This window comes from Drosophila bipectinata, chromosome 3R, assembly GCF_030179905.1.
Source record: "Drosophila bipectinata strain 14024-0381.07 chromosome 3R, DbipHiC1v2, whole genome shotgun sequence".
Lineage (NCBI taxonomy): Eukaryota > Metazoa > Arthropoda > Insecta > Diptera > Drosophilidae > Drosophila > Drosophila bipectinata.
The window spans coordinates 18,287,472-18,310,606 of NC_091739.1; the positions used below are offsets into that span (position 1 = coordinate 18,287,472).

Genomic DNA, 23,135 nt, shown 5'->3' on the forward strand with positions numbered 1-23,135 from the left:
AGAGAACCTTGAAATTACGTTTACCAAGTATTCCCCCCCCATTTAGTGATAAAAAACCATGAGGCATGAATGAACTTATCAAAGTATGACTATCGCATTACCATTGATAATTCCATGATTGTTCCAATGATTGATAGTTCCAATTTATATGTTCTTCCCTTGATTTGTTTATGTTCATAAGCTAAACGTAATTGAACTGCCTATGAACTGATTAAAATAAATTTCCGTATTTATATAAGCCATGGCACTCCCATCAGTGAACATTTCTAAAATTACGTATTGTATTTTTATCCAATTAGTTACGAATCATTGCCTTCCGATTTCGTTGCTTCATGAAACGATTAATTCTATTTAAATGCAATTATTTCTAAAAAACAAAATAAATCAAAGGTTATTACTATAACGAAATGCTTTCATTTTGACTGTTTTCTTAATAAATGAATTCCCTGCATTATAATTGTTTCTCTATTATTAAATATGTAAATTTTATAAGCCTATAATTTCCAAACTATAAAAGTCATCCCTCTAACATGCCCGAATGAGTAATGTTTTTTTGCAACCTCTAAAATAATTTTATAAGCTTATTTAATGTATATTTCGACGACTCTTGTAAGAACTGTAATCATTTTTAGCAAAATATTAGTTTCAAGTCATCATGGACTACTCATTCGTATACTCAGTAAAGATTAACATTCTTGAAATTTAAAATATGAGGCAATAGCTCGATTTTTGATACATTTGTAAAACAAACGACAATATGCCCCTTCCAATAGTCATATCTTCACCAAAACCAAAACCTTCACCCTTTAAAAATGGGCAAAATGCATGAAACAGCAATATGGGCCCCTCCGAAGGCCATATCTTTACCGAAACCCATCCGAATCTTAAAAGGAATACCTTAAACGATTTGTTGGCGGATTCTACATCAAACTGCATCAAAATCAAGCAACGAAATATTTTTTCAATTTTTTGTCATATTTTCTGGAGGGTTCCTTCAAAAATTGGTAAAATCCATGGAACGGCAATATGGGCCCCTCCGAAGGCCATATCTTTACCAAAACCTATCCGAATCTTAAAAGGAATACCTTAAGGGGACCCCCCCATTCTCGGTTTTAAAAAATCGATTTTTTTTTTTAAATTTAATTCGAACTTGTAACTATTCAAGAATGTTCCCTGAAAATTTCAAGTAAAAATTTCAAAAACTCTTAAAGATATAGCCGATTTATGGTGGAAGCCTCAGGCGACGGCGAGAGCCATCTCAAAACTTTAAACGCGTTTTTCTCGAAACAGTGTTTTTACGACTGGCGCATGAGGTTACTCAAAAACTATTAATCCAATCGGTTCCAAATTTTAACACGTTGTTCTATACATATATAGCTCTCGTATGAACTAGGATAAATCGAATCGGTGAAGATCTTCCTTACTTTTCAACTCGATTTGTGGCTGAAAAAAATGGAAATTTCCAAAAAAAAATTTCAAAGGTCCACCATTTTATTAATTTTTGAGCGAAGTTAATAATCCTAGTTCATACGAGAGCCAAACATGTACTTTTTCTAATCCCGTTGGAATTTTTGGATTCAGATGTTCCAGTGAGCGGAAATCACATGCGCCGCCGAAAAGAAGGGCTTTTCTTTGATCACAAAAAACAACAACAAAAACAAAACAAAAAAAAATTCTGTGAAATGATTTTCTTCCTTTTTGTGTCTTAATATATGTAAGCACAGTTACAACCCTAAAAAATAATTTATGTTCATTTGCCAGCCCATTGAAAATCGTCAAAATTTAAAATCGAGAATGGGGGGGGTCCCCTTAAACAATTTGTTGGCGGATTTCTTGGAATACTTCTACATCAATCTGCATCAAAAACTCTCAACGAAATATTTTTTTAATTTTTTTCATATTTTCTGGAGGGTTCCTTCAAAAATTGGTAAAATCCATGGAACGGCAATGGGCCCCTCCGAAGACCATATCTTTACCAAAACCTATCCGAATCTTAAAAGGAATACCTTAAACGATTTGTTGGCGGATTCTACATCAAACTGCATCAAAATCTAGCAACGAAATACTTTTTCAATTTTTTGTCATATTTTCTGGAGGGTCCCCTTCAAAAATGGGTAAAATGCATGGAACGGCAATATGGGCCCCTCCGAAGACCATATCTTCACCAAAACCTATCCGAATCTTAAAAGGAATACCTTAAACGATTTGTTGGCGGATTCTACATCAATCTGCATCAAAAACTCTCAACGAAATATTTTTTTAATTTCAAGAGTTGTAAAAATGCTTTTGGTTACTTTTTTCACAAATTATCATTTGATTATTATTTAGTCATAATTTAGTCAATAAATGCTTAATGTCATAGCAATGGGCCGTGGTTAATAAATAGGACTCTGCATTTTAGAAGAGAAGGGAAGGGGACATTAATAGTACATAGACTAGTGCATATCTAAACCTAGACTACAGTTACGGGCTACGGTGGAACGGGCAGTTCAATAGATGAACACTGATTAGTCCCGCGTGTGATCACGAATCCAGTCCAGGTACTCAGTTACGCGAGTATAGACACCTAGTATATAATTGCAATTAAATTATTTCATTGTTAAAATAATAATCTATGTTTTTCCTTACCTGGATAGCCAGGCTCACCACATTTGTTGCCAAAGGAAACCACACCCAACTGAACCCAGTGAGAGTCATATCGCATCATCAAGGGACCACCAGAGTCGCCCTATTGTAAAAATACAGATTATAAATACTCTTACTAAGTAAAATTGTTTTCCACAACTCACCTGACAAGCATCGACACCTCCGTCAGAGTAGCCAGCACAAATGAAGTTCTCGTTAATGGGCTGGAAATAGCTGCGATCGCAGTCCTCGTTTCTCCAAATCGGCAACTCTGCTTGCCGTTGGCTGGTGGACTCCTTGCCACCATAGTAAGTGGTTCCCCAGCCCACCACAGTGGCCCTCCTACCCGGCAGACGCTCCTTGGGCGGCATCCTAAGTCCCTTTGGCAGACATACAGGAATCACATACTTGGACTTTCTCACAGGCTTGTCCAAAACTAAGATGGCTATGTCGTTATAAAAGCCAATACGGGAGAATCTGTAAGAATGAAGACCGATTAAGTTTCAAACAAAAGATGATAAACGAAAGTTTAACTCACCGCTCATGAGTGCGAACTTCCTTGACGGCAAAGGTCACTGGGTCGGAGGGCTCGGCATCTGTAGACAAATCAATGTCCCCCAATCTCACCGTGAACTGGCGGGCAGCAAACCTAAAATGGATTTCACGATATTAGCACAATTTTAAAACCAATTAGTTCATAAATAAATAAACATACGGCTTCTGTCTGGAATCTCGAGTGCAATGCGCCGCTGTAAGAATATACTTGGATCCAATAAGAGAACCTCCGCACCAGAATTCGGTTCGCTTGGGTCCGTGGAGGAAAATAGCCGCCATCCAGGGCCACTGACCGTTGGGAGCCTCCACTCCACCCACTATCCGGCCTGTGGAGTACTCCTGCTGTCCGCACTCATCCGGATCCACGATGTTATTGCCAATTTCGTCCAGTCCCTCCGGTTCCAGTGGCACCTCTGTGGTGGTCGTTGTACTTGTTGTCGATGGCTTCTTTTGGGGAATCAGAACAAGACCCGAAGTGGGGCGCGGTGTGGGTCGTACAGTGGTGCGTTTAGTTGGTTGGGTGGCTTTGGTGGTACTCGGACTAGGAGTGGCTCTTGTGGTTAACTTGAGAGGCCTCTGAGTGGTCAATACGGTGGAACTCTCTCCTGACGTGGAGGTCGAAGAGATGGGGCAGCACACTCCCGGAACAAAGAGACTCTTAAAACAGAGGGATTCCCGAAGACTGCTGAGGTTCAAAAGTAAAGCCGGACAACTGCTTAGATCTTCGCAACGTCCTGGCCTGCCACTTGGAGTCTTGCAATAGTTCTCCACATCCTTTCCAGTTCCAGGCTCATCACTAGCCAGCGCCAGTTGATCCAAGGGTCGCGATGTGACTGGAGCCAATGTAGTGGTTGTACTCGTTGTGGTGGTTCTTGGTGTGGTGGGGATTTTGATCTTTTGCTGGGATTGCTGAGATCCCTGGGCACCTTGAAGTCCTGGTATGACTTGGATAGCTTCCTCGTTGGGTTTCTTAATCTTCTGCTTGTTCTTGTTCTTCTTTTTCTTCTTCTTCTGCTTGAGCTCCTTATTTTCCACAAACATTGGGGACTGGTCATCCAGTCCAATCCTTTTGGTGGCCACTTGCAGGACACTCAGATTGGCGGGCTTGCCTGCTGGCAGCAGACTATTGGCCGAGAGTGTTATGGGAAGCGTATCCATAAGTTTTCCGGATACCCCTGGAAGTGGTTCTGATTTTCCCAGAGGACTCGGAGCGGATGAAGTGCTTGCAGCTTCCGTGGTGGTCGACACTCCCACAGTGGTACTGGAGCTCTCGCTCTGACTCTTGTCCTCACTTTTTTCCAACCCCTCCGTTTTAGCTTGCTCCTGACCCCCTCGGGTCATGTCCACCAGCATGTGACCCACATGATTTAAGGCGCCCAGGGTCTCCGAAATGCGGTTAAAGGTTGACTGGGAAAGCAAACGTGGCAGCGACTCATTACTGCCTTCCGTCTGATCCTCATCGCTATCGTAGTACTCGCTGGAGCCCTCTACATCGTCCTCGTCTTCGTAGGCGGAACTGGACTGACTGCTGGCACTTCCGCTGCTGGTCGATTGGCTAAGACTCAGGCCAAGATCCTCACTTAACTGGCGGCCCAGACGACGGTCGTGCAGATGCGGCTGAAAGAAAGACGCTGCCTTAATGGTTAAAGTTATGAATGTCCGTGAACTGAAAAATCACATTATGATCCAACTTACCGTCGTTGGTCAGGTGCATAGGTTGCTCCTCGTCATAGGAGTCATCGGATTCAGCCAGAGCGGAAAACAAGGCTCCCGAAGAGAGAACTAGAAGACAACGAATACTTAATAAATTAATTCATACAACAACAAATATTGGATATTATGATAAATATTGTCAACAAAATAATATGAGAAAAAATGAATCGCTTTTCTAAATAAATAAACATTTTCCAAACAAAATTAGTCATTTCTGAAACCTAGAAAAAGCAAACACTCAAGAATTTGCGGGTTTTGTTAAAGATAAAAAATATTACTGCATTATGATAATGAAAGCTAATTGATAATTTTTTGTTTATTGTTGATAACAAAGTTAGATAAATCCAACAAACAGTAAATGAATTATAAATTCTATTTTGTAGGTATGAAATAACTCAGAATATGTATTCTTATTAAAAAGTGTTTCTTTAGTTTAGTAGTTTTTATAGTATAGTTACTAAACTAACGTTTTTGTACTTTTAGTGTTGCAGTTATGACACTCTTGTTATGTACATATCTTTAAAGGTTTTTTCTTATACAAAAAATCAGGAAGCAATTGTGAATCTGAAAATGTCCAACTGCCCTAACTGACTTCAAAACAAAGTTAAATAATGTCACAAATTGGCATTACGCATCGCCAGACCGCTCCACACACCCATCCCGCCCCTGTTTTGTGAATAAGAAAGTATGTCGCCGGTTATGACTCCGATCCTCAACTGAAGCAGTTAATGTTTACTTAGTTTTGTGTTTATTTTGCCTGGCCTGATGCCGTGACATAATCTCAGTCCGTTGGGCTTGGATGGCTTTCGGGTTTTCTTGCCTGGAGCTGTCACACTTTTGCTTAATGACTCGACAGTTTTTGGTTTGGAAAGATCTCGGCAAAAGAGGAACTTCCTCCCGGGCAATTCTTTATGTAAGTTGAAAAAAAGGGCCTCAAGGTCGCCTTTAGATTTCACCTCAAAGCGTAGGGGAACAAAATTGATTATCTTCCACTGATTTGGGTTAAGCTGCTACAGTTTCTGTTTTATTTTGCCTTTTCTGCTTTTTTGTATGCTTTTTTTTTTTTGTGCCTTTATGCCAGATACGAACGCGGCTCATTAACATTTTTCGAGGTGTGCACTGCAACTTTGCCACTTTCACTTGGAATAAAATTGCCCATACCAAATGGCAATGCTTTATTTTGTATTTCAGCTGGTGCCTGCGTTCGCCTCAACACAATGAAATATTGGCCAATTATAGGGCTTATATAGAAATGATTTCTTGGGAAAAGTGAATGCCCCGAAGGCCTCAGACAGACTAAGCACATTTGGTATGGATATACATACATATATGCTCTCTTTTTGGTTCATTGTTGTTCACACTTTTGTTTATTATGACCTAAAAATAAGGTAAAGATTCCATTTAAAGATCATAATAAAGAATAATTCGTAGATAGAGGGCTATATTTTTATATTTTAACCTCACTGCATGCCTCACAACATTCCTTACTTTAATCCAATTAACTCCAGGCCATGAGTTTCATAAGACTTTAAGGTTTTCCACTGATTGCATGGCAAAGGAAAGTGAAAATCCCCCCTAGAAAGCACCTGAGATGTCAACGCTGACGTTGCTGGAAAATTACTAATCCAGCGGTATGAGGTGGGGGACAAGGTTCAGTAACAATCAGAGAAACAAGCAACAGCTGCAATAACTTCCGAAGCTGCAGAGATAGCATAAAATTGAACACTTCATGGTCAGGCCATCAGCAAACTCGTCGGGAAGTTTTGGTTGCCGGCACCAGCAACATCGTATATAAACAGCCAACATCGGTGACAAGTTGTGTTTGTTGCTGTTGTAGTTTTTGTTGTTGCATAATAGATGGTCAAGTCTGGTGCTGTGGTAATACCAAGAAACACGTACACCCAAGTACTTGGGCGAGGGGATGGAAGAGAGTGCTCTCTCCAAACGCCGATTGGCCTTGGCGTCCGAACGTATTTGTGTGATTTGCATGCCAGCTGGTTTTTTGGCTCTGACGTCACCGAGCGGAAGCTTTATTGGCAGTGGCAGTGGCAAAGAAAGTTGCAAGTTGCAAGAGGAAACAAAAACAAAAACCAAATCCAACAATCATCAAATGCATTCAGACTTTCGTTGGATGCTCCGAGTTCGTTGCCTAAGTCTTTTGTTTTTGTACGTTTTTTATTTTCATTTTTTTTTTGCGCATTAGCACAAATTAACCATAAGCCGATCGAAAATATTGTTACAAAATTTGAAAATGAATTCGGAATGCCCGAAACTGGGTTAATTATCTGTTAATTTTGAGCCCTGCTTGTTATGAGCATTGGTGGTGGGCCTCATTTGAGTGCTATTGAGTGCTATTTTGAATACCAACCCAGGCAGAGTAGAAACGCCTTCGTTTGCATCTTGCCGAACATCAACTTTAAATGCAGTTTCCGTTTTTAGTTTACAAAGCTGTTGAACATTTGCCGAAAATTGTTGTAGATTCGTTCACTTTTTGTTTACTATTATTTAACACACTCGACGAAAGATAAAGCGACCGCAGCGATGACGAACCCAACGAAAACGACAACTTCCAGCGAAAATGAAAGTGTTAAAAAGTTTTAAGCTACGCGGCTACGTTAATTTCGATTTCGATATCTTGGCCTGGCTTAAACCACAATTTAGCCTTGGTGTAAAATTTTACGAGCTGCCAATTGCTTTAATTGAATTTTGTAATATTTATTTATTTATTTATTTTTACTCGCAATGATTGCGAAACGTTTGGGCCGAAGTGCAAAAAATTTCACTTTTTTCGAATCCTGGTCGAATTATCAATAGCCGTTTTTACACTAAAATCCAATTGCAATGGGTGTTTATACGATCCGTTTTATTTTCGGGACTTTGGTGCGATATTTTTGTGACTTGGCACGGAGCCTGCTTCCGTGTGCCGTTGCTGCCCGAGTTGGACTGAAATTGAAACTGAAACTGCAAAAGACAAAATGACGCAGGCCCAGCCGAAGACATTACAACAACAAAAACATGAGACTCAACCCCAGCAACAACATAACAATTTGTGGCACTGCACAGTGGTTTTCAACATTTTTGAAAAGACTAAAAAAAGCCCTAGTCGTCATTAATAACTCTTTACTTTTATTTTAAATTGTTGGGCTTAAAATGTTCTCTTACAGGAAAATAGTTGTTCAAACTTAAAACTGAATTTTTCTAAAAAAGAAAATCACTATCTCTTCTTTTAAGAGTGTAAATTATGCAGCATATTTTCTTACCCTTTTAAAAGCATAAAAAAACTTTCCTAAAAACCACTGTGCACCGTTGTCAGGCAGCTTTGGCCTTTATTGTTGTTATTGCTGAAGCATTTCGTTTCGTTTTCGTTTCGGCCTTTGTGTGAAAGATTGAGGGGAAATGGGGGGGAAATTAAGAGGCGCAACGGTAGCCGCGAGGTTGTCAGCTGGATTTTACTTTCTTCAGACTCTGAATACTGTCTCTCGTGTGAGTGCAGAGGGGCTTAGATCTCTCAGCGTTTAAAACAGGGAATTTTCCCTTTTTAATTGGTTCAAAAGAATTATTATCATATCATAAAACAACAAAATATTATTTACAAATTTTTAGTTTCCTTGAAAGATCAACTCTATGAACCCTACTCCACTAGGCCAAACAAATTTGCATTGAGCACACCCACATGATGCCGAATATTAGGTATTCCCCAGCCTTAAATAAACAAAAATTAATTTTTGCGCAACCTTAGCTTGTTTTCCCGCCTCTCGAAGCCTCCACCGATGCAATCGTCTCGGAATCGAGTACTGGGCTCGTGTTCAGTGTGGTTTTCGAGTGAATCATGAGCTGGTGTGGTTTCCCCAAAAAACGAACCAAACTCTTTGGCTTGGCCTACTTCAAATGCAAATGGTTAAAGCGAAAAAACATACACAAAACATATAATTGATCATCATTCGATGTTTTGGAGAAACCCCTGAAAAAATTAACCACACTTTAAGCCTTAAATAGCTAATCGTACAAGGTTTCCTTTTTATTTGGAACTATCTCTGATCAGTTAGTTCTGATAACTGCGCCATAATTGTCATCTTATCTTTGGGTCATTTGGTAAGTTTTGTTTTCATATATTTAAGTCTTTCATATTTTTGCGTTCAGGCGTCACTAACGACCGTGAAAAGGCAAAAGTGTGGAGCGTGTGACCAACATAATTAATTGGGTATTCATAAGACCCAGAGCCTCCAGCTGTTTGACAAACGCGAAAGGTAGAAACCCGGGCAAGTTCCATTGTTGGACCCAATGTTGGCACCTTTAAAAGAAAAAGCAGCGCGAAATAAAATTATAACTACCAAATAAAATGAAGAAGAAATGAGGTGTTAAAATTATGAATGGTCTTGCCAAACGACTAAAAGAAGTTGTAACTTTAAGTATAGCTGGAAGACTAAAGAAGGTTTTAGATCTCATCCTTGCTACCAATACTTACTATTCTAAATAAATCCATTATGTTCAAATATTAATACTACTCTTTTTTAAATGGTTTCTCTATTTATTTACAATTAAAAGCATTTGTTTGAGACATTAAATTACAATTCACTTAATATATACCCGGTGCTACTTTTTTGTTAAACATTAAGCATTTTAGGAATTGAATTGATCATTTGTAATTTATCTTGTGGCTTTCTGTTTTTTATTTATTTGGTTTAACAAATTGTCTATGTTTAAAATTCATTTACTTAAAGCTTGTGCGTGAAAGCTTAAAAGTTAATTTGCAATATATGTTTCGATATAGGCGAACAATCAACGATTAACACTCGGATGGAGCGACAGCGACAGAAAAATATAGCAATTGAAGACAAAATCGAAAGTATGTACAGGGATAGTCGGCTTCGATCTTACAGATACTCGTAGAACACAATCCAGTAGATGCAGTTGAGGCTGGCGAAAAGAGCGGGGAATAGGACGCGCGAGGAGCGATCTATGTAGATGGCCCGCTTGAGGCGCTCCTGGGCGGGTGTCAGCTTGGGCTTGGGTAGTTCCGGTTCCGGCACCGATGGCGGTGGAGGTGGTGGTGGCGGTGCAATCGTCGGTGTCAGGATAATGCGGGACTCATGACGGGGAATCCACGGGCCATCTGCGTCCAGAGGAGGTCTTACCACACGTCGAGTAGTTGTTATAATCTGAAAATAAATATTTTTACGTTTTGTATATTATCCTTTCATCCTTACCCTTTTATTTTTGGTCATCTCATCAAAGATCTTCTCAATCTTCTCGATCTTCTCATCGGCCAGTGGCAGCATGGGCGGGGGCTTACTGCTCGCCGCATTACTCCCCCCTGGTGGATTCCCATCTCCCTCTTTTTTGGCTCCATCGCCTGGTACTGGCTTGGGCGGATATGCCATCGGCTTGGGAATAGGTGTGTCGCTCAGGACAATGTTAATCAGACAATACTCCATGAGAGCCATGAACACAAACACAGTACAGACGGACATGAAGGCGTCAACGGCCTTTAGATACGACACCGGCGGAAGTGACGACTGCGACTTGGCGTGCTGCGTGGATAAGGTCAGCAGCGATGTAACCCCCAAAGTGACCCGGGCGGGAGCAGCTTCGGGCTTGATCCAAAAGGATACCCATGACATGATCACAATCATGCAGGTGGGTATGTAGGTGTTGAAGACATAATACACCAAGCGCCGTTTTAGAGTGAAGACCACCTCCAGGCAGGTAAAGTTTCCAGTGGAATAGACCTGCGTACAATCTGCAGTCTCATTCCGAATAAGAGCCACTTGGGGCAGCTCAATGTTCTCATCCACCACCAAAGGCGTGGTAGGGTCCCATTGAAAAATCAGGTCATCAGTGGTGTGAGATACTAATCAGAAAAATATGTAAAATATTATCGAATGTCAAATAAAAATATTATTTATCTTACAGCTCTCCATTTGTAGTTTGCACTCCTGGGTATCATGAGGATAAATGGCGAAATTCATAATACAGGATAGCTTCAACGTTAGCTTAACCATATACAAAATAGTTTTGTCCTTATAGAGCCACATATAGTGGTTTGGTATGGTCATCGTCTGGAAAGTCACCGACTTGGCGTTCTTGAAAAACGAGTCCGGACGCCACATATTCTTTAACCAATCGACTTCCAGCAATCTGTACTCTTGGGTCATGTTTTCCGGCAAACGCAATCGATGATCCTTCCACGTCTGGGCGAAAAATACATCCGCAACATAAGTCATTGAGTTCTCATCGATAGAGTCCAGGCCCATCACCGTAACATGGAAATAGACTATCGTAGGTTGGCCTTCTTTTTTGGGAGGCCGCATTTTGTCATAGCGCTTAATGTCCTCGGGCAGGATGTCGGTAATAGCCAGACTTTGCCTGGATTTAATATTTGAAGTTACGATTTTTTGGTGGATCTTTATAGATTAATCTCTACTCACTGAAATTCTCCTTTGGCAAAATTCTTGAGGCAGATGGTGCAGATCACCAGAATAATTATTTGGAAAACCATTGCTATCTGAACTCTACCTAATGAAACAATGTATTCTTTATTATATAAAAGGTATTATAATGTAGAAATATATGTAGCTTTCATAAATTCATAAATATTAGATCTCTCGATAAAAACAAACTTGTTTTATGAGACAACAAAACTGAATAACTACTATTTTAAAGAAGAACTTGTAGGAGCAAAAAAATGTTCAAATTCAATACAATTTGACTTCTTGAATTTGACACCCTTAAAAGTGGGCAAGTTTTCCTGTTTTCTTTTAGAAATTATAGAAGATATATATTGAGTTGCTTTACAAGCAACTATTAGACTTATATAGTCAAGTTATTTTTGAGATAATCCTTAGAAAGTACCAATCTTTTAATTTTAAAGATACAGGAGTAAACCATTTTATTAATAAAAGCTATAGGATAGAAGGTAGAAGGATGTGTGCCAAGCTTGAACTGGATAGATTTAAAACTGAGAAACTAGTTTGGATAGAAACCAAAAGACAATTTGTAGGTACTTTATAGGAATTTATAAAAATATATATACTGTATAGTATCGATGTCTCCTTTACTTCGTTGCATACTTTTCATCAAAATTAGAATACAATCTGCAAGGGTACAAAAAAGACTAAATCGAAACAAACAACTTAAAAAGGATTTCCTGGTCTGTTCCTTGACCTTGCCATCAGGTGAGGATCAAAGACTAACTAGCAGGACACTCGACAGGTCCCCCTGGCATTGACAATGCATCGAGAGCGATTGGCACAAAAATAGCAACAATTATGCCGCTCAAACTAGTAAATAAAATGGGGGAAAATAGAGGTCAGGACAATGGGACCTTCGACAATAGCCTCGGCATTGGCGAATGCCGAATTAAGGATTCAGTAAGGATGGCAACCCTGGCCGCAGGACACTGTCAACGATTCAGCAATACCTGTCGCCGTCTCAGTTGCTCACTGCACAATACCGTCTTAATTCACAATTAAAGCCACTCAAAAGGAAGGGAGGCTAGGAATTGGGGTTACGGTTGGGGTACAGGGTGGAGGGCTGGAGAAGGCGGCTGGGGTGAGAGCCGTGCCTTAAGTGGCCCATGCGCCTTTTTATGCGCTTGCAATGACTAGGATTCCCTTCCAGCCACTCCTTCTGCCCACGATTCCACATGGCGAACGTAGAGAAGAAAGCGGGCAATAAAAGAATCCTGGCAATGCGGCAGAACCTCCAATAGAGAAGGACAACTATGAGCGGCTTGTTATAAAATTGGGGCAACTTAAAGAATTGGAAATTTAAAAAATAAATTATAATAAAGGCATTGAATTTAAGAGTCTGTATTTTATTATATCTTTATGGTTCAATTATAAATTACTTTCAAATTCTATGCACAAATAAAACTATTTATAACTTTTTTAAGACAGATACGTATATATTGAAGAATCGGGACTAAAGAATTAAATAAAAATACTTTAAAATATAGTATTGTCCAACAGCTATAGCCTCTTTACTAAATACTGCAAAGAGGCTATTTTGCGATCACTATCCTTTAAAAACAAAGATTCAATTTCGAACTAATCCCATAAACATACCGCCATCCCTAAATTCATATTAGATAAAGCCAATTGGGATCTGTATCGTGCCAAATGCAGAGATAACTTCAATTTCCCTACAACTCACGACTTAAATCTGTTTGCCGCCAAAATAATAAAAGGAATCAAAGCCTCAGCCAATTTAGCAATCCCTCAAACCAAACCCTCTCTACATCAGAGAAATGTTCCTTGGTGGAGCAAAGCTCTGCAGGATTTAAGACAACAAAAGCAATCTCTTTGGCACGCATACAAACAAACTCAGAGCACCGCTGCTCTAATTTCTTACAGAAAAGCCAACGCTCTTTTCAAGTACAATTCAAAAAAGCAAAACGGGAATCCTATGAAAGATTCACCTCTAATATAACGCCTCTATCATCGACCAAGAAAACTTGGGCTGACCTAAATCGCTTGATAGGTAATTTTCCAAGTAACCTCAGGACAATAAAATACAACAACGAGAACCTCCACCACTCCGTAGACATTGCCGATGCATTTGGGAACTTTTGGTCGGACTACTCTAAGGACGGCAATTTCTCCAACCAATACAAGGCCCGTAAAGAAGTAATTCTTTCTCAGGAATACACACCCACCAAGTTGTCGACCGCCTCTACAGACCTTGACTCAAATTTTTCCCTTAGTGAGCTTGAATATGCACTTCAGCATGCGAAAGGAAAAACACCCGGTATAGACCGAATTTCATACCCAATGCTGAAACAGTTGCCCTCCGAGGCCAAACACCGCCTATTAGAGATGTATAACGCTATGCTCGCTAGGGGTACCTACCCTCATGTGTGGAAATCCGCCGTAATTATCCCTATCCTAAAACCTAACAAACCAACACATGAAATAACATCATTTAGACCTATTTCTTTACTCCCATGTTTAAGCAAGACCTTAGAAAAATGCTTGCCAAAAGGTTAATGTGGTTCGTTACGAAACATAAACTTATCAGCCCCCACCAAACGGCTTTTAAGCAACAGCATAGCACTATTGATTCCCTCCTGCATCTCCACCATTACGCATCGGATGCCCTTTCTACCAAAATCACGTTACCATATTGGCAACTGATTTTGACAGGGCTTTCCATCGCGCAGGGAGGCATACAGTACTGGATCAACTTTCACGGTGGGGGTAGGTCAAAAGACCGTCAAAGTAGCGAAGGCCTTCATGATCAACCGTTCTATCCGAGTAAGAGTTAACAACACTCTATCTAAATTCTACACTCTCCACAATGGGATCCCACAAGGATCGCCCCTCTCTGTGGTATTGTTCATGATCGCCTTCCAGTCCTTAAACAACATAATTTTAAGACATAAGCAAATTAAACTGGCAATTTATGCAGACGATGCCATAATTTTTAGCAAATGTAAGAATACTACTGCACTAAATAATAAGTTTAAAGAAGTCCTTAATGAAATCCAAATCTGGGGTAACACCTCCGGTGCGACTCTTGCTGTAAATAAATGTAAAGTTTTTCATATTTGTAAAAAAAGCGCTGTACATACCCACCATTATCGCACAATGACATAGATATAGAACGCGTTTCTTTTCTTAAAATACTTGGCCTGACATTTGATAAACGACTCACATTTAAACAACACTGTAGCGAACTTAGGAAGAAACTTATTAAGAGACTTAACATTATAAAATTCTTAACATCTAAGCGATCTCTCATCCACCGGACCACACTTATACAAGCGACAAGAGCTCTGTTGTTGTCCATTATTGATTATGGACTCCCATCTACGGCTGGTGCGCGCCATCGCACTTAAGAAAAATCTTACCTCCTTACCATGCGGCCGTCAGGCGTAGTATTGGCGCATTTCCAACGACCCCAACTAAATGCATCCTAGCAGAAGCAGGTTTGCCGGACATTATAACCCGAGTCACGCAAACTACCTTTAAATTAATACCAAAACTCATGTGCTCAACCAACTCTATTCTGCTGAAGGACTATAAAGTTGCCTCAAAGCACCGTAGGAAATTCAAAGTCCAATCTACGATTCGAAGATGTATAACCTTTACCAAGAGACACAACATAGGATCGCCTTATCGTTGGAACAAAGTCATTCCATCCCCTCCGTGGAAAATACGCTCCACCGCCATTGACACTACACTTCATGATTTTCAAAAATCAAAGACCCCTATCACAACGTTTAAGCAGCTATTCGAAGAAGTTACCCATAAATACTCCGATAGGAAATGGCTTTACACCGATGGTTCAAAGTCCGATGCCACCACCACCTTTGCAGTGGTTGACCAACACGGATTAATTGTCTCTTGGGGTCGACTACCTCACCACTTCTCAGTTTTCGCTGCGGAAGCAGTAGCTATTGTTAAGGCAATTAAATTTGCTCTCGAACTTAAAGGAAGTTATGTCATCTGCAGTGATAGTCTGTCCACCCTGCAAGGAGTACAAAACTTCTACAATAACAATAACCTTTATATTAGTATTAAATATTTATTGTGTTATAGTTTCAATTATTATAATAAAAATGTTTCAGAGTCTGTATACTGTATTATTATTATTAAATTTACTTTTTTTACGAAAAACTCGTTTGTAAATATACAAATAAATTATTTTCTTTGGAAGGATTAGATATAGTATGTATTTATCAAGGCAAAACTTCATCAAGGCAAGTTGAACTTCCTCAAGGCAAAATTCTTACTTCCTTTAAATTTAGAAAACTATTGATTTTAAGCTCATATATACATTTTTGTTAAACTTATAAATTGAGAAAAATATTTAAGCAAAAGCTGTTTTAGTTTCATTATTAGACATTGTACATATTAGACATGGAGTTATTGTAATTAATTCAAAAATCTTACACAGTCAATTGATAAGTATATGTTTTACTTCACTACACCAGTCACCTCCACTCTTTTGAACTCGAAAAGGACTAATTTTCTGTTTGATTTCTGGAATCTTCACAGAGATTACATAACCATCAGCTCTCCACACTCAATAACATTTTAGAAAAGCACACTTTTTTTGTGAAAATCAGCACATCATTTTGTTAAATATAAAGATAAATTTTTTGGAAAAGTTTTTCAGGCTATGAGAGTTTTTTAACAAACTTCTAATTAGCTAAAAGCTGATTTATTTTTATTCCGAATTCTAGTTTTTCCGTTTTTAGCGTCTTTGCTGTTCGAACTTTCACTGGCAACTGACAGTTGGAGGCGAACAGATTTGAATTTAAAACCTTGCCAGGCACGAACCGAATGTTCACCAACGAAGGATGCAGGATGCTTGACAGCTGTCTGTGTGGGTGAGTCCTTTCTCACGACAGAGGTTGGAAAAACAAAAGTGAAAGCCGCCAGAAACGCAGACTTTAATGTTGGAAGAACAAGGAACTATCGGCTGGGTGGAAGACTAAACATATGCGTGTTTGTATATGCGCCTATATATAGGACAGGCAAATATCCTTTCCCCGACCAGGGCTGCACCAGTCTGTTTGTTCTGAGTCACTTAACATAATTTCCACGAGTACTTTGGCATTGCCTCCATACCCATTTTTTTTTTTTGTCATATAATCGGCTCGGTTCTGTCGTCATCGACATTTTTTCTCCTTGTCCCCCAGATTGTTTTCTGGAAAATGTTGATGCACAACCGCATGTGGAGGGCAGAACCTTCAATTTCTCGGATCCGACATATGACAATCGATTTGCCTTGTTAAATTCGGTGCAGTTTCCGGAGTCCTTAGGTCCTTGCTCACACTATGTATCTTTAGTTTTGAGCATTTTTCAATCAATTTGCTTGTTAGTCCACTCTTAAAAAGTTCTCCGCAAGTTGCCAAGTGGCCCCAGGAGTGGCGTTTGTCGCATCAAAAGTTGGTGCCAGTTGCCACTGACTTCCATAAGGAGGGGTCCTCTAGAGCTCCGGCTAATGAATGCAGCACCACGGTAATCCCCAGTGTCTCCTCTGATGTCACAAGGAGTACTTAAATGAAACTGAATAAAAATATACAAATTGGGGAAAAACAAGCCAGAAAAATCCAATTTAATGACATGACAAAAGCGTTCTAGTTAAGTGGAAAATCGGAGAGGAAAAATGGCAGTCTAGGGTATGGATGTATTTTTTTAAAGATGTCACTTATGTCTTTGTATTTTATTCATCTAAAATAAATTTCTCTAAAAATCTTAAGATCGAGTTTTACATTCTACATTTTTAATTTAAGTACATTTTTAAGTACATTCTATATAAATCTTGTCTAAAAAATATAACAAAAAGATAAAGCTAAGTTTGAGTTTGAATCCTCAAAATGGGATTTGGAATATTACTATCCATCTCTTGGCTATCTCCATTAGCAATGGAGTTCCCTTAACATCCTTAAACCTCTTAAACTTTTTAAAACCTCTCTTTTTAGGGCTGAAACGAATATTCAATCAATATTTAAAATTTTAAATAAAGGGTTATATATGTACATACATAAATAAATAAGGTAGACATAAGTGAAAGACTACTGATTTTTCTATAGACTTTTTGAAAATGAAAAATATTAAAAATCATTTTGCTTCCTTCTTTGGACTCCTGGCGACCTTGGGACAGTTGTGAGACATGTGAGGTTGCACACATGTGAGGCCAACCCCCTTACCTGCCACCATCCCCTCCCAACCGAGCCAACAAGCAAGCACTACTCAACGCCTTGCCGCAACACTCTCGAGCCGATGCAACACATCCTTTCTGGCCTCGGCGCAAGAAGAAGACTCATCGTTATTAAATTATCTCTGATGCGATAATAGTACACTTAAGTTGCCACCCCACCACCCCCGAATGAGCTGCAACCGCAACGAACCATACACCTCGCCCTGGGGAGACTCTATTGAGAGGGTAGCTATAAAAAGCCGTTGATTTTTCTATAGTTTATTCGGATGCAGTCGAGCTTGGACCTGTTCTGAGTGCATCCCGCCTAGTCCCAAGCCCAGCCACCCATTCCTTGCCCCACTAAGTGGTGCTCTTAAGTTTTTCGCTGAGGGCAGCAGCACCAGGGCGGTGGCTAAAGCAAATTCGCAAAAGGTTTTGGTGCACTTGCTATTTGAATACTAGTGCTTTGCGGTGGTGGCTCTATCATAGCGATAGAGGGTTAAGAAAAAAAACCCATCAATGATACTTTTCATTTGTGTTTGGCTTTTGACAAGCGCTACGTCATAGAAAATGTTGTAAAACAAATTATGAGAGAAAAAGATAAAACAACTGCAATTTGTTTCACAAAATGTATTTGACTGTACGTTTCAAATAGCAAGGATAAACCTGTGACGTCAATCAAGCCAAGGACATCCAAGGTATTGGGCATTAAGACTCTAGTAGCTGGAAAAAAATTAATAAAAAAAAGGATCGGCAAGGATGAGTGTTTATTGGGTGGCATTAGACGCCCAAGAGGCCATCGTTGACATGCAAAAGGATCATGGCGATGGCTTTATTTTCGTTATAGAGGTAATCTTAAGCTCTTATACTCTATATTTTACTTAACACCATTGTTTATATATTTCCTAAAATAATGGTAATTGAATGCTAAATAATTGTCCAGTCCTATCTGATCCACCTCACTTCCTGCCGCTGAAAGGCAGACAACATCTCATTAACTATTTATTGGCAGCTTCAGCGAGCTGCGAAACCACACACTGCCTCCTAGCAGATGTGACCCACATTCGCAGTATGCGGAAGCATGTTGAATGAATCTGTAACCGCGTCCGCTCCACCCTTCAAAATCCATCCCAACTCCGAAACACCGCCCACTTCATTCATAAAAAGGCTCAAAGCGAGGACATTGAACCGCTTGTGGGGAACCTAATCGGGGAGTTTTCCTCAGGCATGGGGTAATATGGTGGTCGGTTGCCAGGGGGTGTTGGGCGCCACGGGGTGGTGTCTCTGTCCAGCAACAGATGAAAAGAGAAACTCTCCCCCGAGACAGAGATAGAGACAGATAGGGAGAGGGAGAGTGTGGCGCCCAGGTGGGCGAGACTCTTTTGTTGATAAACAAACCTGTAGCCTCCGGCCAACACGTGGCGGGGTTACCCTTATGTGCGGCGGGCCTGGGGTGGCGGCCCATCCAACCCCCCGTGCGCATGCTCCGGCACTCAACCGACAGCTGAGCGAAAAGCCGTGACGTAGTTATTGATTTTTACACAATCGCCGGACTCGCATCACTGCAGTAGGAGTTGCACGGAGCACACGGAGCCGCAGAATGCTCCAAAGGATCTGAAGAGCTTCCATCGACTGGCTAAAACCGAGGCATTCTTGCAGACGCAGTTGGGTGGCCCAAAAGTTCGGGCGGAATCGAAAACAGATACGGAAACAGACCGCAAGATGATAAAACTGCGTCCATATGTGCCCTCGAAGAGGATTGCCATACGGGACTCGTCTATTGATGAGGATGCCAGTGACGACGTGGAGGACGAGGTTTTCATCAAGGATGCCCGGTCGGCCAAGGTTAGTTCGAAATTTAAAGGATACTATTTCGGTTTTCTAATATTTTCTTTAGGAAAAGATTGTTTTTTTTTTTATAAAGCAAGGGGAAGTACAAAAAGAGGGGAGATTGTTAGATAAGAAACGAGTGATATAGTTGATACACAATATATAGAATCTATATAGAAGGGTTAGTTCAGTTTTAGAGATTTAAAGGCTTAAATAATATCGTTTTTTAAAGCCAGATAAAAATGTATAGCTTTAATTTCATAAACTTCTCAAAACGCTCCATGTGACATCTGTGTGCAATGAAAAATTAGAATAAAAATCTCCATAGTTTAATCCTTAATTTATCTTAAAGTCTTTCAAAGATAGTAAGGATTAGTTTTTTTTTAAATTAAATTTAAAATTTTGCTTAACTTTACAGCGCTGCGAGGAGCAGGGCTTAAAGAGACCCTTAATGGCTCCCCGCCGCAAAAACAGCTCCGGATGTGGAACCGGATCGGGATCCGGCTCTGCTCCAATAATGAAGCAGCACAGAAGACGGCGCTGCTGTCGCTGCTGTGAGCCCTTCTGCTATGCCTTGGCCGCTCTAACTGTACTCTGTGCCTTGCTCAGTCTGGCGGCCCTGATGCTGACCCTCTTCCCAATACCGCTGACACGCATCAAGCACTGGTGGCGCACAGATCCCTCCCAACTGGCAGCCATCTCGGACAGTTCCTCCCACATCGGGTATGGCAGCTCTTTGGGCAGCGAATTCGTGCCTTGTACACAGATCAGCGTACAGAAGAGATGGAGCCGGAGCCTGGCAAGGATGAACAGTGAAAGCCCGCTGAGGGCGACGGATCTGAACGGAGATGGAATCAAGGACATAGTATTCGGCTACGGAGTAGACGACAACATCCACTACGAGGGCATTCCGTTGCCTCGCTGTCAGGCTACCATGCAGGGGGAGGAGGTGCCCTGCGAGGGCGGGGTGGTGGCTCTCAACGGACTTGATGGCTCCATTTTGTGGCAGTCCTGGAGCGTGGCCAATGTTTTCTCGCTGCACTGCAGCGCCGATGTGGATGGAGATGGAGGCACCGACTGCGTAGCAGCCGGGAGATTGGGGGTAAGGTTTCAAGGCTTTATTTATAAAAAGTCCTTTAAGTACTATTTAATCCCATAACTAATCTTCCCAAGATGATCTACGCCATCAATGGCCGAACGGGATCCGTAATCTGGCGTTTCCATGAGCTGGAGGTTGAGACAAACTCACCAATTGTAATGGACCTGTACACCATCAACGTTCTCCGGGATCTCGATGGGGATTCAGTGCCAGAGATCATAGCTGCTCATCTAGAGGAGCGCGAGGAGTCGAAGGCCGGTCACATCAAGCTGATATCTGGGAAAACCGGCAAAGTCATCCGCAGCATTCCGACGCCCTATCGCGAGGAGATGTTCGTGCCTATTCAACTGGTCACCCAGGCGGATGGCACGGAGCTGCTTCTGATACTCACCGGAGGCCAGAACACTCCCGGCGGCATCTACTCCCTCCGACTCCATTCGCTGATGGCGCACACAAGTGAGAAGCACTTCACGCCCCTCTATCGCCAAACAGGATCGGGTCTAATGGTGCCTGCCGTGCTCAGTGATCTCAATGGCGATGGCGTATCCGACGTGGTGGTGGCTGCCTTTAACAGAAGCATCATCGCGTTCGATGGAGCCAATTACACTAGACTGTGGAACTATACATTCCCGGCCAGTGAGTGCGTCAGTGCCATAGTTCCTGGCCATTTTAATCACGACAATGTGACGGACTTCATGGTGAAGTACAACACAGGACCTGGCTTCCCTGTATACTACTACTCCCAGACCACAATCCTGGACGGAAGTACTGGCAAGCCGCTCCTGAATTCGGTAATGACGGATGCGGGTGGAGCCAACAGCCTGCTGGGCGGAGTCTCGATCTCACAGACTTTCGGAGGGGATTTCTTTCTGCACTGGCAGCTTCAGTGCCGAAATCGCATGGATGCCCGAGATGCATACGAGTTCGTGCCCGACAGCGACATTATCCTACAGGCTAGGGCCGACACCTGTCGTCTTCGATATAACGAATCTACGGTCCTCAAGCTCTACGGGATTGCCAGGCATATTGAGCCTCCCGGAGCGGTGCTCTTCAGCACTGATGACTTGGAGGTTCAACTGAATCGCACGATACGTCCGGCGGCAGCTGGAAAGAAGTCACCATTAAAGCATCCAAAATTGCTCAAAAAGCTGTTGGCCGGAAATCGGGAGCAGCTGCTTCGCCAGGTGGCCGCCAGCTCAGGCTTGGGAAGTGACAGCGGAACAGAGCAGCCTGGCAGGCGACCGAAAGCCCACCATCGACACAATCCATTAATGGAGCAACAGCTCCAGGACCTACTGCCCCAGGCAGCGGAAAACGAACTGCCAACATTTGGATTGGGAGCTGGTTATCCCAAGGAGTTTGTAAGTACAAGAAACCTTTTAGAAAAGATGGGTTCTAACCCAAAGAATCCATTGCAGAAGGACTACGATCCGCTGCCGCAGGAGAACACAAATCAGCTTCGAGTTCCCGAAGAATACGAACTGGTGTACAACGATGATGTGCAGCCGTTACTGGAGCAGAGCGATCGTCCCATCCATCTGCGCTCCAAGTATCCTAGTTCTGGGAATCGTGACGTGAGAAGTGGCGACCTGGACAGCAGTAACAGTAGCACGCCCACCGTACAGGCATCGCCGAGCACCACCGAACTGCCCATATCTGCCCAGTCGCCACTGAGCCTGTGGGATCTGGAGCTAGACAACGAGGCGCGGGAGCAGGCGGTGGATGCGGATGCCAAAAAGCAAAAAAGGCGTCGAAAGCGACGAGGAACGAGTGCCTCCAGCACTACCACAACCGCAGGAGACGATGTCACATCGGGAGGCGACACGTCAACTGGGTCAGACTGGTACTTGGCTTCCATCTCATCCACTGGTGTGCTTTTAAAGGCGCTAGGCAATGCCAGCTCCTCGCTAGACTTTGCCTTTGTGCTCAATATCCGCGAGTCTGAGGCTTATCCGCCTCTATTCTCGCCTCAGGACTTGAGTTGTGTGGAGGAGAAAGTTAGCGCCTATAAGAGTAAGTCAAACTTTAAAAAGGATCCCTTAAAAGAAAGAGCTGAACCTAATCCTGCTTTCAACATTCCAGGCTTCACCATCGATAGCTCGCGCCTTCTGCGCAAACAGTTCCTTAAGGAGTGCCTCAGCGAGCGCCTGGTGGATGCAGAGCCAGCCCTGCCTAAGTATGAGTCACAATTGGTGGTGACCCGCATCGGGATCACCTGCTCCTGCAGATCTTTGCGTCCCGGAGAGGTCTGTTCGGAGCTCGATCCGCTGGAATCGCAGCGGTGGACAGAATTTATGGGCAATTCCGGACACGGCTACTACGCCAATCACTAATACTAATCGCTGAATGAGAAGAAGGTTCAAAACGGAGCTGAAGGATTTTTGGTCCTTTTGGCCATCTTTCAGCCGGTGTTCCTTCTTTCATTAGTGCTATCCCTTTCTCTCGATGTCTCTGTCTCAACAGTCACTATTGTAATTTATCGTCATTTACGTGTTGTGGGGTTTCTTGTAATTGTAACAGTATTTACCTGTGCGTATTTATTTATATTTTACGAGTTCTTTTGACAAATAAAGCTAATCCAATTCAAAAAGCGCGCCACGAAGCGGTAACGGTTTATGGTGTAAAAGAATGAAGGAAAGTGAGACAAAAAGACTACTTTATT

The 23,135-nt window shown here is 41.7% G+C and overlaps 3 protein-coding genes across 5 annotated transcripts; 1 reads left to right on the forward strand and 2 right to left on the reverse strand.

Moving 5' to 3' along the window:
* Nucleotides 1-2,337: 2,337 nt before the first annotated feature.
* LOC108130713 (serine proteinase stubble) lies at nt 2,338-7,823 on the reverse strand. The gene is made up of 7 exons (XM_017249308.3): nt 7,262-7,823; nt 4,876-4,962; nt 3,341-4,811; nt 3,164-3,274; nt 2,790-3,102; nt 2,629-2,728; nt 2,338-2,566 (listed from the first exon to the last, which is right to left on the reverse strand). The coding sequence occupies exons 1-7, from the start codon at nt 7,302-7,304 to the stop codon at nt 2,508-2,510; spliced, it is 2,184 nt and encodes a 727-aa protein (XP_017104797.2). The 5' UTR covers nt 7,305-7,823; the 3' UTR covers nt 2,338-2,507.
* A 1,588-nt stretch (nt 7,824-9,411) lies between these two features.
* On the reverse strand, nt 9,412-16,041 carry ort (ora transientless). 2 transcript variants are annotated; one of them, XM_043212009.2, is made up of 5 exons: nt 15,789-16,041; nt 11,322-11,405; nt 10,805-11,259; nt 10,101-10,744; nt 9,412-10,052 (listed from the first exon to the last, which is right to left on the reverse strand). In XM_043212009.2, exons 2-5 carry the CDS (start codon nt 11,390-11,392, stop codon nt 9,768-9,770), a joined length of 1,455 nt encoding a protein of 484 aa, XP_043067944.1. In that variant the 5' UTR covers nt 11,393-11,405; nt 15,789-16,041; the 3' UTR covers nt 9,412-9,767. The 2 variants fall into 2 exon arrangements, with proteins under 2 accessions (XP_043067944.1, XP_070137355.1); XM_070281254.1 differs by having other exon boundaries at nt 11,322-11,409.
* A 2,050-nt stretch (nt 16,042-18,091) lies between these two features.
* On the forward strand, nt 18,092-23,063 carry LOC108130668 (uncharacterized). 2 transcript variants are annotated; one of them, XM_070281515.1, is made up of 5 exons: nt 18,092-18,393; nt 19,793-20,476; nt 20,548-21,834; nt 21,892-22,486; nt 22,556-23,063. In XM_070281515.1, exons 1-5 carry the CDS (start codon nt 18,304-18,306, stop codon nt 22,804-22,806), a joined length of 2,907 nt encoding a protein of 968 aa, XP_070137616.1. In that variant the 5' UTR covers nt 18,092-18,303; the 3' UTR covers nt 22,807-23,063. The 2 variants fall into 2 exon arrangements, with proteins under 2 accessions (XP_070137616.1, XP_017104735.2); XM_017249246.3 differs by lacking the exon at nt 18,092-18,393 and adding an exon at nt 19,085-19,389.
* Nucleotides 23,064-23,135: the final 72 nt, after the last annotated feature.

Excerpts from the sequence above, each read along its gene's own strand:
- LOC108130713 (XM_017249308.3), bottom strand. The coding sequence starts at position 7,304 with ATGTTCGGCAAGATGCAAACGAAGGCGTTTCTACTCTGCCTGG. Across the intron at positions 4,812-4,875 it reads TATGCACCTGACCAACGACG|CGTCTTTCTTTCAGCCGCAT; the intron begins GTAAGTTGGATC and ends CCATTAAGGCAG. Across the intron at positions 3,103-3,163 it reads GAAGTTCGCACTCATGAGCG|ATTCTCCCGTATTGGCTTTT; the intron begins GTGAGTTAAACT and ends TCATTCTTACAG.
- LOC108130668 (XM_017249246.3), top strand. The coding sequence starts at position 19,267 with ATGATAAAACTGCGTCCATATGTGCCCTCGAAGAGGATTGCCATACGG. Across the intron at positions 19,390-19,792 it reads AGGATGCCCGGTCGGCCAAG|CGCTGCGAGGAGCAGGGCTT; the intron begins GTTAGTTCGAAA and ends TTAACTTTACAG. Across the intron at positions 21,835-21,891 it reads CTGGTTATCCCAAGGAGTTT|AAGGACTACGATCCGCTGCC; the intron begins GTAAGTACAAGA and ends AATCCATTGCAG.
- ort (XM_043212009.2), bottom strand. The coding sequence starts at position 11,392 with ATGGTTTTCCAAATAATTATTCTGGTGATCTGCACCATCTGCCTCAAG. Across the intron at positions 11,260-11,321 it reads TTTGCCAAAGGAGAATTTCA|GCAAAGTCTGGCTATTACCG; the intron begins GTGAGTAGAGAT and ends TATTAAATCCAG. Across the intron at positions 10,053-10,100 it reads AGATGACCAAAAATAAAAGG|ATTATAACAACTACTCGACG; the intron begins GTAAGGATGAAA and ends ATTTATTTTCAG.